This window comes from Ooceraea biroi, chromosome 12, assembly GCF_003672135.1.
Source record: "Ooceraea biroi isolate clonal line C1 chromosome 12, Obir_v5.4, whole genome shotgun sequence".
In the NCBI taxonomy this organism is placed as follows: Eukaryota; Metazoa; Arthropoda; class Insecta; order Hymenoptera; family Formicidae; genus Ooceraea; species Ooceraea biroi.
This window is the reverse complement of record NC_039517.1, coordinates 3,112,941-3,133,602: the sequence shown is the minus strand read 5'-3', so window position 1 is coordinate 3,133,602 and position 20,662 is coordinate 3,112,941. Positions and strand designations below refer to the sequence as shown.

General features: G+C 39.6%; 2 protein-coding genes and 1 long non-coding RNA gene across 3 annotated transcripts; 2 read left to right on the top strand and 1 right to left on the bottom strand.

Annotated features, from left to right (window-relative positions):
- Positions 1-1,296: 1,296 nt before the first annotated feature.
- LOC105283510 lies at positions 1,297-3,824 on the bottom strand. The gene has a single exon (XM_026974316.1). It carries the CDS (start codon positions 3,799-3,801, stop codon positions 1,297-1,299), a length of 2,505 nt encoding a protein of 834 aa, XP_026830117.1. The 5' UTR covers positions 3,802-3,824.
- A 7,688-nt stretch (positions 3,825-11,512) lies between these two features.
- Positions 11,513-17,943, top strand: LOC105283424. The gene is made up of 3 exons (XR_003407316.1): positions 11,513-13,758; positions 13,820-16,056; positions 17,676-17,943. It is a non-coding gene; the product is annotated as an uncharacterized LOC105283424 (long non-coding RNA).
- An 86-nt stretch (positions 17,944-18,029) lies between these two features.
- On the top strand, positions 18,030-20,319 carry LOC113561427. Its single transcript, XM_026974222.1, has one exon. It carries the CDS (start codon positions 18,033-18,035, stop codon positions 20,052-20,054), a length of 2,022 nt encoding a protein of 673 aa, XP_026830023.1. The 5' UTR covers positions 18,030-18,032; the 3' UTR covers positions 20,055-20,319.
- Positions 20,320-20,662: the final 343 nt, after the last annotated feature.

Genomic DNA, 20,662 nt, shown 5'->3' with positions numbered 1-20,662 from the left:
AAAAAGAATTTAACAATATAGTGCATGAGCAGAGAAAGGTCAATGTAGGAAACCTAACTGCAATGGAGAAGAACGTTTACTCGGCATGGGATGCTATAATGGAGCTCCGATCGAAGCATCCGAAAAATTAAATATAAACGCAACAGTGCATTGGAAAACAACGTCATTATGAGCTGATTGGTCGATAGCTTTTCACTCTCTACGATATGACATCGGTGAAATCTGCTGTCAAATGTTTCGAAAAGCGTCGACTCGTCGAAGAACTGCATGCACCAGCGAGAAGGAATTTTCCACGAAGACGTGTTATTGTGCGTGAATTTGACGATCTGTGGCAGGCTGACCTCGTTGAGATGCGTCTGTATTCTCATGTCAACAGAGGATACTATTATATACTTACTGTCATCGACGTGCTGAGCAAGTACGCATGGGCCGTGCCGCTCAAGAGCAAAGGTGGAAGCGAGGTAGCTGCTACGATCACCAGGATAATTCGAGAGAGCAAGAGATATCCGAAAAACTTGCAAACTGACCAGGAAAAGGAATTTTACAATACTGACGTACAACGACTCATGAGGAAACATAACATCAATCACTACTCCACGTATTCGGTGTTGAAGGCTTCGGTCGTCGAGCGATTCAACCGAACGTTGAAGAATAACATGTGGAAGATGTTTACGCTCAACGGAAATTACAAGTGGGTCGACGCGCTACCGCGGCTCGTCAAGGATTACAACACCCGAAAACATCGAACGATCGGCATGCGACCCGCCGACGTTATCCCCGCGGACGCTGAGAGACTCTTGAGTACGGTGTACAGCGCGATAAAGATAGCAGGTCCAGCCAGGTTCAAAGTGGGCGACTCGGTACGCGTCAGCAAGTACAAGACGGTCTTTGAAAAGGGTTACACACCAAATTGGACCACCGAGGTGTTTAAGATCGTCAAAGTGCAACATACCAATCCCGTGACCTATATACTCGAGGATTATCGTGGAAAATCTATCTCTGGAGCGTTCTACGAGCACGAGTTGCATCGCGCGAAGTATCCGGACATGTATCTCGTGGAGAAAGTACTGCGCAGGAGAGGTGACAAGGTATACGTGAAGTGGCTGGGATTCGATGGATCGCACAATTCATGGATACACAAGGACAATGCTGTTTAATACATTTATTTCTTCTTCACAAACATAAGAATATATATAACAATATGATGTATACAATATATGAAAATATAAGAAAATACAATGAAATACAACTCTTTATTATTATTATTATTATTATTATTATCCTATGATACATATTTTATACCGGTACGCGGTAATATCCCCACGGTAAGGTGTTTGTAGACTCGGGTACGATGTATCGTTTATCGTCATACGGACTCAGAGCGATTTCCGTCTCGCGAACGGTGTACACGTTATGCAGCTTTGACTGTATACGGGATTGATCTCGAGTCATTTCTATGCGATCTTTCAAACATTGCATGTAATCGTCAAACGTTATTGTTCGTGCGACTACATTAGTCTTAACACTTTTCGCTTTCTTCGTATCTTTTTTACCGTCTACCTTCAAAGCATACATTTTCGCTCTAAGTCCAACGAATTCGGTCATTATCGTACCATTGTTCTCGTCTTTCATTAAACCTGGCACTTTTTTGTTCATGAGCGGAATACTATAAATGTTGTCGGGCGCGTAATCGCTTGTATCGAATCTCGGAATGTCGCGTTTCATTTGATCGTACACGTCCTCGCACTCGATATGGTAAATTAAACTATCGGTGTCAGTATACACAACTTTGAATTTATCATGATAAAGAGGTAACATGTACTCGTGGTGAAACTCATACAAACAGACCTTGGATATGTCGAGGATGCACATACCCACGTATATCGGTTTGTTGAATTTCACCTCGAGCTTATGCATTTCGATCGCGACCAGGTTTTCCGAAAAGACGCTGCGACTATGGAAATTCGGTTTAGCGATCATTGCTTCAGCACCATACCTTCCGTTCCATTTCGTTAACAGCTTAACGTCTACGTGATTGCGCACGTTCTCCATGGTTTTTCCAAATACCGCGTTATTCATTAATTTGTACAAATTTTTTTCGAAATCGTTTTTAGCTGCTGCCCTAAATCGCGTATTCAACTCGATGTACTCGCGGAGCCATGGAGATTGTGCAAATTCTAATACGCGATGAATTTTTGTGACGCGAAGACCGTGGCGCGTACACTGTTGCAAGTTGCGGTAATGGATGACGTACCACTTCTTATCGTGTAACGTTGCGAGCAACTTATCCTGCCGACTGCCCGGCGGCTTATCACGCATCGGACAGAACGTTAGGTCGGCGTGTGCGTCATGGAGATGCCGCGGATACTCGAGATCGACTTCGAGTATGTATCCTTTTGATAAATCGGGAGTGACAGCGTTCACGTTGAAATTGGAAACGTCGTCGACCCAACGAAAGTTCGCATAGGGCAGTGGTTGACACATCGCCCATCCGTATAAATTATTAACATCAAAATACATGAGATACGACGAAGGATTCGATGGATCGTACGACTGCACGTACTTATTGTTAGCCTGCGCGTACCTGTGCGAATATTGGCTCAGACCACCGCGTATACCGCGTTCTACGAACATGACCATATCGATATCGGTAATGAGTTCAAAATTTATACGCGTATGTTTGAGCATCGCGTCCCATGTAAAACCGGGCAAAGTGTAATAATACGTGGGATCAAGATCGTAACTGTTGATGCAACTATCGCGGAAATTTTCGAATACGTCTGCCAACAACAAGACATCCGTTTTTAGGTATAAATCACTGTACTCACCGAGCGTTCGAATGATGAACCGTTGCCATACGCTAACAGCGTGCGCGTAATCGCTCTCGGATACCGTATTACCTGTTAGCGAACTGTAAAACGATTCGCGCGGCGGTAGGCGAGTATCCTCCAACTTTTCGACGCAATCCACGTACTCGTACGGGAACACGCCCTTTCGTGTAAGTAAATCAAAGTCATCGGTAGAGAGGTGCGCAAATTCGGATCGTACGATTCTGAGTTTATCTTTATTCAAAAATGATGACAATTTATCCAGGCTACTATTCAGAAATCTTAACGAATCGATAAACCGCAATTGCACATGGTTTCGGTATTTCTTGTCATCATCTGACTCATTAACATGTTTTGTAAAGGAAATATATTTTTCTTTGTTTATTGGTAATACATCAACATTGCCCTCGAACGCGGTGGCTATTTCTTTAATGATAAAATGTGAGTCGTAGCCTGAGAAATTATGAAACACTATCGGAATGGTATAGGAATCTTTATAATTTAAATTGCAATTCGCGTGCGCGGGACGTCTGTACAGACCGGTGAGATGGGAATGATCGCGTACTCGCGTGTCGTCTGATGCGAACGGTTTCTCACAGATATGGCAATGTGTTGCGCTATTAAATTTTTCACACTCATCTTGTGTTAATTCTACCATGGGGACATTTCTCGATAGAATTGATTTCACGCGATGCGCTAAATCTTTTAATTGTTCAACGAACCACGCTATGCAGTCTGTATCGCGACGGGATCGGTATCCGGATAACGACGCATCGTAATTGCATCGCACGTAATACCCGATGCTGGATACCTGGTGACGCTGGTACAGCTTCGGGTCGTCCTCCTCCGTCTTCTGCAGGATACATTCCAGATCGTCGTAGACGACGAACGGTATTCTCTCCTTCCTGTTGTAGTTGGTGAAACTTAGCCACTTGTCCTCTTCATTTGGCAGAATGATAGCGCAGTCATTCATTTGTTGGCAATCACCAGTGTGGGCCTCCAATTTCTCGTTGGTATGGAAATAATGTAGGCACCTGCAAAAATGGATGGATTTGTTACTTAATTTATTCTGGTTCAGAGAGTGTATTTATTGATTATATAAAAGTATAATAACGCTACTTACCGATCGCACATGTATTTTTGCCCGTTTTTCTTGCTCAGTTGCGAGCTCACCAGCCGAGACAGATTCTTGATGCAAGCGAAATGTCCCACGTTGTTGTCCTGTGGATCCGGCATGTACAGCAGGTTCACATGCGTGCACTTCTTCTCGTCAGCGAGTCTTATCAGCACAATCGTGAGTTTTTCCTCTTTCTTCTTCTTCTTCGCCTGGATGGTATATACGTTTACCGAGATGTCGTTCAAAAGCTCAATTTTTTTTATTTGCTTCAACGACACCGGAAACTCTATGCCCTGGAGATTCAACACCATTGTATAATGCGGATAGGAAGATGGTCTATCTACGTGTTCTTTCGCAGGATACAGAGCGGTGACCACCGACCACGTGAAACACGCATTGTCCTTCGATTGCATGTTCACCACTGCTTTCTTCAGCTTTATCTCCTCCGGTATTTTGATTTGACATCCAGCGTGCATCGGATTGTATCTGTTCACGTTGATGGTCAAGTTCAATATACGCGACAATGCCCACCCGCTATCGCGCTCCTGGAACTCCTCGAGAGACGCCAGGGTGGGTTCGATCACATATTGCGTGAACCACTCTTGCAAATCTGATGTCTTAAAGAGTTCGCGGTTTCGTGTATTGATACTTTTATTGGCGGTCTTCTCACCCGCCACGAACTTCCCGTTGAACACAGTGTTCACTTTTACGCTGTTGTGTTGTTCAATAGCGTTGCGCACATGCTCCAGCACTACATCATGAGCGTCCTCCAAGAATCGTCGCGGGTCGATGTAATCCACGCTTATCGCCGCACCAGTCAGAACACGGTTTTTGAACGCGGTATTAATCTCTCGCCAAGAGAGTTTTGTGTTGGAAGGCTGTTCGGCGTGGTCACTGCTACCGACATGTATGAAGCGTGTTTCCAATTCCTTCTTCAATCCCTCAAGCCGTGCGATTCGAGCCACTAACGAGTGATTGCGTCCCAGAGATAGTCGTGGACGTTTAGCACATTGTTCCTCTAATCGCTCGATGCACTCGTCACAACGTTGCCGCCACGTGAAATATTCACTCAATGTTGCCACTTGCGAAGATTCTGCCACAACATCTTCTTCGAATTGGTAGAGTTCCATTTTGAGAAACTTTTTTCCACAACACTTTTACTTTTCACACAGATTTTTCTTACAAAGAACTTTACTCGAAGTCCTTACTCTTTTATATTAGGGAAATGTCTTGGGTGGAGGAGTTTACCGCAAATTTGAGTTTTTGGATGGAGACATCGCGTAAAGCGATTGGCCAGAGACGTGGGTGGGGGCGTGGCAAAGAGATGGGTTTCAAAATTTGAGGTTTTAGATGGTGGAGGGGAGCATCACAAAGCGATTGGTTAGAGGCGTGGTGGATGGAGATTATGTGAAAAATGAGAGAGAAAAAGTAGATAATATAGGCGGGTTCTGGGACCGTTCCGGGAAATTCACACCATATCAGTTTCCAGGAACGGTCCCAGAACCCGCCTATATTATCTACTAGAAAAGTTTTGAAATTACAGTTTTGTTATCGAACTAACTATTGTTGAATATAATAATTTAACTTTGTACGTATGAAATCACAATCGTGAGTATAGCAAGGTGCAAAATTAAGTTCTTGAAATCATGCAAAGGAACGGAAGGGGCGATGAGGAATAAAATTGTTATTTATACATAAATGTTCTTTTATTTTTTATATTAATCTTCATCTTCTTCGTTGATGACCTGTGGTGGAGGAGAACTGCGGTGGTAATCCTTCTGTAAAATAAATAGTATAAATTGAAGACTAAGATCAGCTTTTTCGTAATATACAATTTTAATTAATATTAAATACCTTTTTTCTGAGATCCGGACACTTGCACGTTTTTTGTTCGCATACATCGCAATGTCGCACGATGTTATTAATGGTACCGTGCACATGCCTGAAATCATACAAGTTGATGGTGCACGAGTCGATGCTCCGCCTCTCATAAATATTCCGGTACTCCTCGTCGAACACACGTTTCGACGTTCTAAAAGGAGTATAACGCTCTTCATATTTATCCCAAATTATCACATCCACATGTCTCCCGAAACCCGCAGAAATCTCAAGATGCACAGGATCATCGCTACGCTTGATCTTTTCAGTAATTTTTGGGGCGTAGTAACTAGCTGTAGTTTCAACATCGTTGCGCGGTACGAATTCTTCACTTTCCTCTCTCTTACACTCCTCAAGTAGTTGCCTGTATAATTTCCACTTTACGCAACGAGGCCACGACTCAACAGTCCACGCCTCAGTTATCCTGACATGTTGTCTAGTGCGTCGTTCACCGGTTCCGCATATTCCTAGTTCTCGGTCTCGTAAGAACTGTACCGGTGATACGTGTTGCACATCCTTCGTGAACTTTTTCCACTTTTCTCGTGGGTTCTTGAGAACGTCGATTATATCTATAGTTCTATCTCTGATTCTGAGTAAATATCCTCCATTTCTTCTCGGGGAAGTTGTTTTCACTGTACTTTGTATAAAACTTCAAATTTGAAATGCTCGTTTTGGAAGTATCTCGGAAGAAGGAAGGTAATTTTAGGATGATGGGAGAGCAAACAGGAGTAGGGTTAGCGATTTGCTAGAGGCGAGAGTGGAGACTTTGCGCAAAAAGTGATTGGTCAGAGGTGTGGGTGGAGGCGTGGCAAAGAGATTGGTTTAAAATTTGAGTTTTTGAATGGTGTAGGGGAGACATCACGCAAAGTGACTGGCTAGAGGTGCTGTGGGTGAAGATTATGTGAAAAATGAGAGAGAAAAGTTTTGAAATGAATTTAGAAAAAGTAAGAAAAAGATAAAAAGTAAAAAGATTAGTGTTTATAAAACTTCGTACATATGATATCGTGACCAAGAGTACAACACAGCGCAAGATTAAGTTTATGATATCATGCAAAGGAACGGAAGAGGCGATGGGGAATAAAATTGTTATTTTATATATAGAGGAAAGTCCCCGATTATGAGATACCATATCGATTTTGCCGAATGTAAGGAAATCTATAGGCAGAATTTAAAAATGTAATATGTTATCTTGAAGAGAATTTAATAAGCTTTAGGTTGGTAAAATGAAAAATCGAATTTAAATATTATTTTTTCTGAAAATTAAAAACATTTGAAAAAAGAGCTTTACGCAGGATCGAGAAAGTGTGCTCCTAATATAAGATACTTCGAGAAATCGGTGTTAAAAGTGCAAAATACATCAGTATTGCAATTAAAAAACTTTATTAGATAGTTTTATAAAAATACTGCTGCCACAGCCTTCGCCAAATCTTCACGATTCCACTGTCGACGCTTCCTCGTATCTCTAACCTCCATAGTCAGATTCTATAAAAATTAAATACAAAACTTCGTAATATAAATTCGTATTAACTTTTCTTTAACCTTAAGTAGTATTTTCTTTCTTTTTATTACTCTACATAATCTTCATATTCGAGCAATAATTATCTCATATTAAGAGTACCCTGAATATCTCATTATACGAGCCACACACCTAGGGGTTCCGTGATCATGAAATCTAACCTCTACAATTAAGCAATTCAACAAATTGCGTATTTTTCTGTTACTATGATTCTACTCTATCATTGCATACTGAATTTATTGCCAACCATTTCCTTATTATATAATAAACAAGGTTTAAAGACTTACCTCAAGTTCCTTTGACATGTTCACAATTTCACAAATCTTTTCTTGCAAAGGCTAAACGCAATAACGAACAATGAATTTTTCATTAAATACATTTTACACCAAGAGTAATAAGTTCATGGTGGAACTAATAGATGGTGCTCACTAGTTTAGCAGAAACCCCATTATCTCATATTAGGAGCATATCTCATAATAGGGGATTCTCGTCTATATATAAATGTTCTTTTTTTTTTTTTATTTTTATATAAATCATCTTCGGAGGAGACCTGCGGTTGTGAAGAAGGAGGCCTATGATGGCGGCAATCCATCTATAAAATAAATATTATAAATTGAAGACTAAGATCGGCTTTTTCGTAATATACAATTTACTTAATATTACATACCTTTTTATCTAAGATTCGAGCACTTGCACGTGCTTTGACGGCAAACGTTACAAAATCGCGTGATGCTATTAAAGACATGGTGTGCACCCACAAAGTCACACCAGTTGAAGCAAGGTGTATCGCTATTTCCAGTACTCCAGGAGGGACTTATGCATCGATGATGACATTGATGGTTGATAAGGCCAAGTACGTTCATAACATCTACCTAAATCTTTGTCCATAATTGTTACATCCACATGTCTCCCGAAACCCGCGGAAATCTTAAGATGCATAGGATAGTTGCTACTATAGATCTTGTCAACAGTTTTCTCCACGTAATAAAGATTGGTTTCATTGTATGGTTGTACACCTTCACTTTCCTCTCTCCTACACTCTTCACGTGTTTGTCTGTATAATTTCCATTTTAAGCAACGCGGCCACCCGCAGACATCCACCCGCCACAGATTCTCCTCAACATTTTGTCTCGTGCATCGTTCACTGGTTCCACGTATTCCTAGTTCTCGGTCTCGTAAGAACTGTACTGGTGATATACCCACGAACTTGTTCCACCTTTCTCGTGGATCTCCGAGAACATCGATTATATCTTTTTCTAGCTGTGCGTGAGTATTCCCCATTTCTTCTTGAAGAACTTGTTACCACAGCACTTCTTTCTCACAGTGAAAACACGAAATCTCGAAATGCTTCTCGTATTACATATATTGGATATGTCTAGGAATGAGTAGGAGTTTGCTGGTACTTTGGGTTTTGGAATAATGGAGGGGAGACATCGCATAAAGCGATTGGTCAGAGACGTGGGTGTGGCAAAGAGATAGGTTTCAAACTTTGCGAGAGATGGGACTTGGTGAGGAGGGGAGACATCACGAAGCGAATGGTTAGAGGCGCGGTGGGTGGAGATTATGTGAAAAAAAATGAGAGAAAAGTTTTAAAATGAATTTAGAAAAAAGTATGAAAAAGATAAAAAGTAAAAAGAATAGTGTTTATAAAACTTTATACTTATGAAAAAGATAAAAAGTTGTGACGTGACGTTTTGGCGTCCGTCACAAGGGCGTTGCTCAACCGAGGGGGGGCATTTTATCGAAGTCGCTCCATCCTCCCGAGGGGGAGCGACACGCCGCGTTCTTTGCGTTGTGCTTTACAGAGAGAGTACGAGCGAATTTACGTGTGGAGTAACCGAATGAGGAGACATGCATCGAGGAGGAGGTCAGCCATGGAGACGCGAAGGACACCCGAAGCGGAGTCCAGCGAGACGACCGGAGGCGAGTATCGGGAGCCCGGGAGGAGCCGAGTCCAAACAGACTCTCAGCCATACCGGAGCACCGCTCCGAAATTACCGCACCCTCGGCCTACCGAGCAGAGGATCTGCTCGCCAGCTTTATCACGATCTGCAAGCTGCTATTCCCGATTACTGAGGCGGGCCCGCTGGCCAGAGTGGGTGGAGGATCTTTCCGCCTCGTCCCTGTCGGAGTCTGGCCGCTTTGGCAGGGAACTACTGGTAGTAGCAACGGGAATAGGCAGCGCAGGACCAACTACAAGGAGTGTCAACCGAGGGGCTGCGGATGAATCGACGTAGCGGTCGAAACATGGATCTATCGCCGCCGAATCGATGGATTGCGCAAATCGATGCGCAGACTAATGAGGCCCTCCCGGCGCGCTCCGCGATCTTCACTGCGAGCCCGGCTAGCGTTGAGCAAGGAGCGATTCCGAGGCCCTTCGACTGATCGAAATCGACGAGTACCACACCTGCCGATCAGGACGACGTGGGACGAGCGCCAACCTGTAAGAACCTCACTCGGCGACTGTATAAATTCCGTTCCCAGCCAAGACGGCACCTCGAGCCTCAGTATTAATTAACATATCGAGATAACCTGTCGGAGGCGTGTTATCGAGGCCCGTCGGCTCCGGAAAGCGTCTCGTGGAAATATTAGAATCCCGTACACTCCCGAATGTACCGAGCCACCGCAAGGTGTTGAGTACCGGAGTGATTAGATCCCCCCTCTCGGAATTCGCCGGCTCCAGTCATTTTGTATCGTATTTTATTGTATCGCGTATGTTATATTGCGTAGCATCGTATCGCGTCTCTTTCGTCTCATATCGTTTCGTTTAATGGATTGAAAGATCGTCTCGTCATTTGCGGTAATCGGTTTCTAGTAAATATCGTATGCGTGAAGTAACGCCCCAGTTTTGTATCGCTGGCGTGCAATAGCGCCCTTGTATCGTTGCGTGGAGTACCGCTCGCGTATCGTGCAAGATTATCGGTTCCGTCTCGTATCGCGGAGTAACGCTTCCGCTTATCGTTGAGTTTCAGGTGTGCTTTCCGGGTGTTGTTCATCTTGTCGATATCGTTCGGGAGTTAGCGTCGCGACCGATCCGCGAGATCTCGATGCCGACGCGCTCGGGTCTCCCAAAATCGGAGTCGCGTACGTGAGAATTACCGCGATATAAATGGCCTCTCGCGTGGCCACATCCCGTATTATTATTCTGTTTGTTTTGCGTTGATCCTCGTATGGGGATCTCTACATAGGTGTTACGCTCTTTACCAAATACATTATTTGTTGATTTTATATGACTCGTTACTGACTCGCCCCTCTCCAGACTCTCATATTATCCGACCTCCGCCCTGAGGTTACGCAATAATCAAGTTACAGTACGGAATCTTTGAGTGGTGCGCTCGCGCACCTGGCGCCCAATACTTCAGTCCCGCATTTTACCGTGGCTTGGTCCTCGCGGATCATCCAACTCGACCTCTACTCACCCGTGACTCCCCGCGGCCACGGCGGAACGTGGGCTAGTCACGCGGTCGCGAACGTCGTTCATTTACGGCGTCGCAAAGTAAAAAGAATAGTGTTTATAAAACTTCGTACATATGATATCGTGACCAAGAGTACAACACAGCGCAAGATTAAGTTCATCATGCAATGGAACGGAAGAGGCGATGGCGAATAAAATTGTTATTTTATATATATATGTATATATAAATGTTCTTTTATTTTTCTATAAATGTGTGTGTGTATTTTACATGTTTTTTAAATATTTTTATTCTTCCTCTCCGCTTCATCGGGGTGGTGGTGGAAGAGATCTATGGTGAGGGAGACCTGCAGTAGCAATCCTTCTGTAACATAAATGAATATTATGATTATCATACTGTTATTATCATATTATGTATAAATGATATCATACTTACATAAATTCTTCTTCTTCATAGGTCTTCCATCTCTTCCTTAATGGATGGGGTGGAGGCGATCCGCGTGCACATTGAGCACATATTGCAAGCTATTATAATATACACTGGTAACCTGCAATTGTGACAGGTTGGCCCAAAAAGTTCACTCTGTGCGTTAGTTTGGTGTCTTAATATAGTACGGACATATGTTAGATCGGCGCCAATGACACGTATTAGGCACGGACTGCATAACATTGTGCTGTCATGTGTCATATAGAAGAATTGTATGCAGCACATAACTGTGCTTGGGACCATGGATAACAATTCCGGGTTCGGAACAATCCTATCGTACGTTTCCACATGTCCCTCCGCATCACTATGGTAATTGCTGTCGTCCGATAACACTTCCTCCTCTTCCTCACTATTCATTACAAGATAATTGCGGGCGGCATCGTTTTCCATATCACCAATGATCATATCAATATCCATGTCATCAATATCCCTGTCGCTGTCTTCTTCGAAATCATCGTAGTCTATTCGAGCTCATGCCATTTTTCAAACACTTTCTCACAGCACAGAACTCTCACTTTATACAGAACTTCTTTCTCAAGCTTCAAAATTCGGAATGCTCGTTTTGGAAATATCTTGGAAGAAGGAAGCTAATTTTTCGCGTGTAGCCCGTAGAAAAATAAGAGTAGGGTTTGCTAGAGGCGAGGGTGGAGACTTGATGAGGAGGGGATTTGTTGTTAATTTTGGGGAACGTAGGTAATAAACTTCCAACAGCGAGTGAGAAACCTTTGTATTTTCCAACAGAGAGAAAGTTTAGGATTTAGAGAAAACTATTTTTCGTGCTATCAAGTACGTTCTAACACTATACTAGGTCCGGTGCCAGTCGTGATAAACGTCTAGACAATTTTCGCGGTTGGCGCCAGTAGGATGTCAGAACGTACATCTGAGTAAAAAAAGTCCTGAAAGAATTCAGTCGTATAAGAATTTGTTCATATTATAATAAGAGATTGTTAAGATATAATGTAAAATTACTTACCTATGTCGGGATCGAACCTGGGGCGGGCCACCCATATGACCACTCACTCAATCACCTGAACCACGCAGGTTACAATCAAGTTTAAATGTTATACTACACATAGCTTATCCGCTAAACGTTATCTTACGATATATTAAAATCAGAGTTAAACATTCCAGCAGCCGAGTGTCGGCGCTTCAATAGCAAAAGTACCGCATGGTCATGAACATAATCTTAAACAATAATTCCTAGAATAAAGATAGAAAAGTGCAGTAGGGTAATAAAACATACCCTTCGTAACGTCATATCCCCTCACTCTCACCCTCCCTCGGGTTAGGACCCCCACCGACCCAGAACCGACCTGGGTTGGGACCCCCGCCGACCCAGAACCGACCTGGGGTAGGACCGATCTTACCCCCTCCCCAAAAGTGGTCCAGAACTCTCCTAGATACTCTACTTATAATATGAGACATGATATACGTTCTTGGGTTTTAAAGCATAATATTACTCATACAGCCGTCAATGAACTTCTCGAAATATTAAGAAAACATAAATGTCACGAACTGTTACCGAAAGATGTCAGATCCTTAATGAGAACTTCACGATGTGTACAATCGGATATCGTATATTTCTCTCAGCAGCAGAAATATATACATTTTGATTTAGAAGAAGGCATCAAAGTTTCTATATACAAACATTATGTTTCTCTTCCTCAGGAAGTACGTTTGAATTTTAATATAAATGAATTGCCCATATCCAAAAGTTCTTCAGAACAATTTTGGCCTATATTAGCTGCTTTAGTGAACAATACTTCATATACAGAACCATTTCCAGCTGGAATTTACTGTGGTAAAACAAAACCAGAAGATGTTAATATTTTCCTACAATCATTGATTTCGGATATATTACGTATACAAGACAATAATGGAATATATATAAATGGTAAACTAATTTTTGTAAAAGTAAATGCCTTCGTGTGTGATGCACCAGCAAAGGCTTTTATCGCTGGCATAAAAAATCACACAGGATACTTTGGATGTGCAAAATGTACGTACGAAGGTGACTTCGTTGAAAATAGGATGACTTTCCCAGACTTAAAATGTCCTCTTCGAACAGACGCTTCATTCAAAAACAAAACGCAACCTGAACATCATCGTATAACAACTATACTTGAAAATGCAAACATTGGAATGGTATCGCAATTGCCTTTAGATTACATGCATTTAGTATGCCTAGGAGTTAGGGAGCAGGCACATGGAGCGTAACTTGCGTAAGCGTAACCTGAAGTTACTAGAAAACTTCCGCCTAGTTATTTTACGCCTTTTGCGCTACTGCCGTTACGCCGAATTCAATATCTAGTGAAAGATACGTTGATGCATGTGTGTTAGTGCGTATTGTTTTTGGCCATTTTGAACGGATCAATCCTTTGTGATCCACCGGATTGGGCGCCATTACAGTGTAACTGTAAAATTCTGTAAATTCGTGTAATAAGAAGAAGTATTGTTTGAGAAAGTTGTTCTTGCATGGTGCGGAGCTGCAAAAATAAAAAGCAAGAAAATCAAATCAGGGTAAGTTAACAAGTAGGTTAGTTTCACATAAAATTATATTGATGATATATTGTGTTAACAGACACGTGCACGCCAATCAGTTATACATTAATTAACCGCAAACTGGTTGTACTCCACGCTCGAGGAACTAGTTTCCGTACGGTAAATGCGGATTCTTTATACAGAGTGTGAAATCATTTCCGGCGCAGCCAGTTAGCATGGGAAAACAATTCCGGCGACTTTCCGTCAAATCTCCAATGAGAGATGACATAGCTGATGTGGCGTTTTAGATTAAAGAATCGTTTCCTACTCTCTCCAATCTCTGGGTTGGAGAAATAGCAACACGAAGAAGGCGAATGTAAGGTACAGACGCACATTCTTGCGCGAGTCGAGTGCACCACCACGATTGTTCCGCTCAAAATTCAATACAACCCGTTATGTAATTAAACATTCTCCCTAACTTATCTTTCCTTTGTCATGTGCAAAAAAACGATGCTTTGTAACTGTTTATGTAATGTGCAAGTATAATTTTATCTGATTGAATGTTTTTATTTGTATAAAGAAATGCTATCTTACTGTGAGGTTGTTTTGTGAAAGAAAAATGTAATAATTTACAAAAAACAAGTGCTGGAAATGAGAACTTGTTCTCTACATTGGAAAAGGGTTTACTTCAAGCTATACCTACAGATTCGTAGATGAGTAGAATGGCGCAGCTCATTAGCAGACCGATTAAACAAGTCAAACTTGGAGCTATCTTTGTGCCATTTTCAAGGGAAATTTTACCCACTGAGAAAGACTGGCATCTTATAAAGCAACCAAGAAATAAATACAGTAGTATATGGATAAATATCGAACTCAGCTATTCGAAGCTACCATACCTTGCATATATTCCTTATATTATTGATAATATTGAATTGTAACTGCTTTACTGCTTTACAAAAAGGAGACAAAGATGTTGTGCTTCTGCGAGATTCTTTTTGGAAGATGGACGGATGTCTTGTTTGTGATACCTTTAGACGCATGCACAGAACACATCGCAATCATGTATGATCAATCACAACAGTTGATTTTAGGCTTTGTGTACACGATGCAAGATATTAATTGGCTTTTCCATTAAAGTTGCAAGTTGATTGGCCACACAATTCTCGAATCAAGAACTTGGACCAATTTCTTGCATTGTCTACATAAGGCCGGTATTCATAGTCAGATCTTATATTTAAGACCGTCTTTAGTTTATCTGCAGATGCTGTATAGATCATTTCATTGGCTACGGAGTATCTGAAGATATACTTAAGACGGTCTTAAATATAAGATCCGACTACGAATACCGACCAATGTGTATAAATAATAATTCTTTATTTACGACAAATGTGTGTGTGATATGAAAGAATGTGTAAACATTTTGTGGTGAACTTCCGAAAAGCATCTACACCCGATTTATGTGTTCTTTAGTAAAAATGTTCCAAATGACTCAAAATGAATATCTTAAAATGAATGTTTACCGACGAGAAAAATAAAGGCATAAAAACTGCAAATAAAAAGTAATGTAGTGATTTTTTCTTTCTTTCGGCTGGATTTCTATAAAACTCTGTAAATTTCTTCTTTTTTCCTTTAAAATGTTGTAAAATCTTTCCTTTTTTAATGAAACTGAAAGTTCCGAGAAGGATTGTTGCTAATCAGTATATGGACAGTTCTTTTTATTGAAGAGCGAAAATCTTTGATAGCACGCGTTTTCTATGGAATCATTTTATATTTCTACATGGATTTCGAATTGTGGATCTTGGAACATAAAGCACGTTAACAGACGCAAATTCAAACACATCAAGTTTGTTTTCTTGCAGTATGCTGTGTAACGTTCACGCGCGAGCATTATTTTGTAAGAAATAATGATTTAGGCCTAAATAATAATTGATACGAAATAGCGTTACACGTTCAAACGGAGGTCAGTATGACACAAAGAGGATCTGAGACAAACATCTTTCGAAACAAACACCTTGCGAGACAAACATCTTTGTGAAAAGTCTTGATATACGCCTCGAAGGGCATTCTCTTTCGAGACGGGAAAGTCGTGTATTCCCTGAGTCTTTGGTTCCGAGATATATAATTTTATCTTTGTGTTAATCTATCTATATATACATAAAAATATATTTACTAACAGTAACCCTATTTTTTTACGAAAAACCGAGAGTGATATTGCAATTGAAATAAATAAAAGGAAACTAAAAACTGAAACTGAAATCTCAAGTCGACAATTTCGACGGCGTGTTCGTAATGCTGTAAGAGACATAATGGACAAAGCGGAATATGCCAATTATAAGAGTAAGACAATTTTCAATTGTACGAAATTATTCACTTTTATATTTATTAATATAATTTAATATCAATACATTATAGTCATCAAAAATAATATTGTATTTATATTGTCTGCGTTCAGCAGAAAAAGCTTAATAAGCGCTTTAGACTGCGCTACCAACAGCTACTAATTAATAGTAATTGTTGTAAGATATCCTGTTTAACGGCACTAGCAGTTTTTCCAACATATTTATTGAGCGATTCCCGCAGTAACGGTATATTCACACAAATTTGCATAAGCGTATAACAGATGCATAAGGAATTTGATTGGTCCATTTTCTCATGCACATGCAAACGGAATACATAATTAGTGTCAATATACATATTCAGTATACAGGGTGTCCCGGGTTTTAACCGACAAACTGCGGGAGCATATTCTACTAGTGGAAATAAGAAAAAATTCTTATATCGAGTTTGCTTAGAAATGCTTTATTACAAAGTTATAAACCAATATTGAAAAGAAATATGAGATAAGTAACAACGGATTTTTTCACAAAAATAAAAATTATCTACGCAATGATTTAGTGACGCATTTCAAAATGTTGTCCTTGCACATCGATACAAGCTAGACATCGACGTAGTACAGAATTTGTTACAGTACGACATTCCTGAAAATTTTGTTGCATCTCAGTAACTGAATTAGTAATTCGTTGCTTTAAATCTTCAAGCGAGATTACTTCTGTACTGTAAACTTTATTTTTTAAAGTTCCCCATAAATAAAAATCAAAAGGCGTTAAATCGGGCGATCTTGGAGGCCAGAAAACCGGTCCTCCTCGACCAATCCACCTATGAGCATAATGTTCATCTAACCAGTTTTTAACTTGTCTAGCATAGTGCGATGGACAACCGTCTAAATGTATCCAGCTGTTTTGGCGAAGATTTAAGATTCTTTCCGAGCGTCGTCGGTGTCTTAGAGCTGAACGAACATCATCATATTCATTCATAGGTCGAAATGAACCCAAATTACGTAATTGCAAATGGGTATTACTAAACACAGAACTATCTGGTACTCTCCTGTTAGGAAATCTACGTTGATACTCTCGTACGGCAGCTCGTGCATTTCCGTCACAGAATCCGTACACGAAATGAATATCAGTGTATTCCTCATTTGAAAACACTTTTGGCATTCTGATAGTAATTGCTAGTTCACACGACGATTGAAATCTAACAGCTACTGTTGTGAAAGTAACAATCATACTGAATCGTTTCAACATAGTGAACATGAATACATGTGAATACACATAACATAAACATTTCTTCGACCTTCCAAATTCTACACTATGTTCCGTTGTTACTTATCTCATATTTCTTTTCAATATTGGTTTATAACTTTGTAATAAAGCATTTCTAAGCAAACTCGATATAAGAATTTTTTCTTATTTCCACTGGTAGAATATGCTCCCGCAGTTTGTCGGTTAAAACCCGGGACACCCTGTATAAAGTGTCAACATATCAATAATTTTTTATTGAATTAATAGTTATTAATTTGCAATTGTCTTTTATTTTTGAAAGAAATAATATAAAAATAATATACGACTTCTGCTTTATATGTATAATTTCACTTACAGGTTTAATTTTATTTACAGGTAGAACTTTGAGGCCTAATAGTAATGTTGTTTCATCTAATGTTACAAGAGATATATTAAGTATTCCTTCAGATCAATGTACAAGTGAAGCAGTTGCATCGACTTCTCTACAACAGTACAAGATACAAGAACATAATACTACTCATATATTATAGATGAATCTTGGCAGAAGTGTGAAGAAGATACTAGTAGCTATGTACAGAGAGAAGCCTGAGAACGGTCACGCACGCGTTTTAACTGTAACGCCTCAAACGTGGACATATGCGTTACACTTGACGCTCCCAACGCTCGCGGCGTCATTCTATCTTTATTCAATATTCAGTGAGCAATAAAGACAGAATCACTTCAATCATTTCAATGTCCACGTTTGAGGCGTTACAGTTAAAACACGAGCGTGACCGCTCTCAGGCTTCTCTCTGCTATGTACTTCCGATTTATAGTGTTTTGCATACTGACAGTTCACCTGAAAGTGATGAGGTAACATTATCTACTTGTGAATTATTCCAACATGGAAAACATGAGCAAAATAAAGATGAGAATCAGGATACATTATATTCATTGCTGGAAGATATTGAAGACAATGATCCAGAGACGGCAACGTTAGATTTACAGAAGTTTTTAAGAAATTGGGCCGTAACAAACGGAGTAAAGAGTTGTGCTGTGTCAGATCTTCTATCGCACTTGAAGAAATATCCACTTTTCTCTACTCTTCCAAAAGATGCCAGAACGTTATTACGTACCCCTCGAAAGTGTAATGTTATAAATATACAACCTGGCGAATATTGTCATTTTGGTATAACTAATGGTATAATAGAAACACTCTCAAACGATTCGATAAAAGAACAATGCAAATTGCAAGGTGTACATATAGCTGTAGGTATTGACGATCTTCCTCTTTCCAAATCGTCATTAAGTACGTTTTGGCCAATTGTAGGTTCTATAGTTCCTAATGGATCTGTCTTTCTTATTGGGGTTTACCATGGAAATTGTAAACCCGAAAGTAGCGCTCTCTTTTTGCAAAATTTTGTAAATGACGCATTACTGGTGTATGAACACGGAATTGAAATAGGTGATATAATTGTTCCATTTTCTATAAAATATTTTATTCTAGATGCACCTGCTAAATCATTCGTTCTAAATGTGAAAGGACACACAGGTTATAATAGTTGTACGAAATGTCATGTTAAGGGTTTGAATGATCATGGACGCGTATATTTTATGGACAAAAATGCACAGAAGAGAACTAATGAAGAATTTAGATTACATACCGATCATGAATATCATTTGGGTATTAGTGAATTAGAAAGACTGCCAAACATCGATCTGATTAAATGTTTTCCTCTCGATTATATGCATTTAATCTGTTTAGGCGTTATACGTAAGTTAACATATTTGTGGATACGAATAGGAAATGATTCTAAACGACAAAAATGGCAACTTAGCTTTACTCAAATTACACATATTTCGAATACTCTAATACACATAAAACCATTAGTTCCAAGTGAATTTGCACGTAAGCCACGTTCATTAAAATTTATAAAACAATGGAAAGCCACTGAATACCGACAATTATTATTTTACACGGGATTGGTCGTTTTCAGACATGTATTACAAGAAGACTTATATCGGCATTTTCTAACATTACATGTAGCAGTTAGAATTTTAGCGTCCAAAGATCTTCATGAATATTTAAAATATGCTCAAGTTCTTCTTGAGCATTTTGTAGACTCGTTTGGGATTCTTTACAACAATTATTTCATATCTCATAATGTTCATGGACTTCTTCATATTACGGAAGATGTTAGACATTTCGGAAGTATAGAAAAGTTTAGTGCATTTCGATTTGAAAATTTTCTGTATTTTATAAAAAAATTAATTCGCAAAAGCGAGAAACCGTTACAACAGCGTTTTAATCGTTATAATGAAATTAAACGTAACAGCAATAACAAAGAACAGCATATCACACTTTTTGATAAATTAATACCTTTGGAATCTTCTGCTTACAACGATATTGTACCAGATGGATGTAACAATCCTTTATATAAAAAAGCAGTTTGTAATAATTTTACGTTATCAGTTAATAACAATGCTAATAATTGTTGCGCTTTAGAAGATGGTAGTGTTATAATTGTCCAACAAATAGTACGACATGTGCAGTTGAATGATTTTGTGATAATAGGAAAGAAGTTTGTACGAAAAACATATTTTTACAATACTCCTTGCACATCTAATTTACTAGACACGTATGTTGTTTCAGAATCAGCGTTATCGCAAACTATAATGTGGCTATTGTCTAAAGTAAAACGAAAATTTTTAAAAATACCACATGAAAATGATAAATACGTTATCGTACCATTACTGCACAATGAAAATGATTAACTTTTAATAGTGATATGACATGTGTGTATATGTAACACACTTAACATATGTGTTAGTCCGAAATATTTCACAAATTGTTCTTTTTACATTAATGTACATCTATACTCGAAAAAATCAAAAAGTCAAAGTACCACTTTGGTTTTTTAATCATCGGAATAAAAGCATCGTAGATAGATACAAATCGTGCAACTTAACAGAAATAAGTCATGAAATTTATAATAATAATAAAGTGATATAACAAACAGGAAAATGAAGCATATAAGATAATTTATATTAAAAACTTACCTGTTTTTAAAATCCTTTTTGTAAAACTAAGTCCACTAGTACATTTTAATTTCACAGCTCACCTGTAACTTAACCTCGCTGCGAATTGTATAATATTATCATTCAATTATTCACTTCACTTATTTCGCTTTCTCTCTCTCTCTCTCACACACACACACAAACACACCACGTACGCACATCACATACTTATTCACTCTTATTCATTTAAATAATTCACTCCCGTACTCGATCACTCCCTCGCTGACTGTCAATCCCTTGTTCGCTCATTCGATCTATAACCATAACCTACAAAGGTCTAGATAAATCGCTAGCGCTCTCTCGCG

Coding starts and splice junctions, on each gene's coding strand:
- LOC105283510 (XM_026974316.1), bottom strand. CDS start 3,801: ATGAATGACTGCGCTATCATTCTGCCAAATGAAGAGGACAAGTGGCTA.
- LOC113561427 (XM_026974222.1), top strand. CDS start 18,033: ATGTCCACGTTTGAGGCGTTACAGTTAAAACACGAGCGTGACCGCTCT.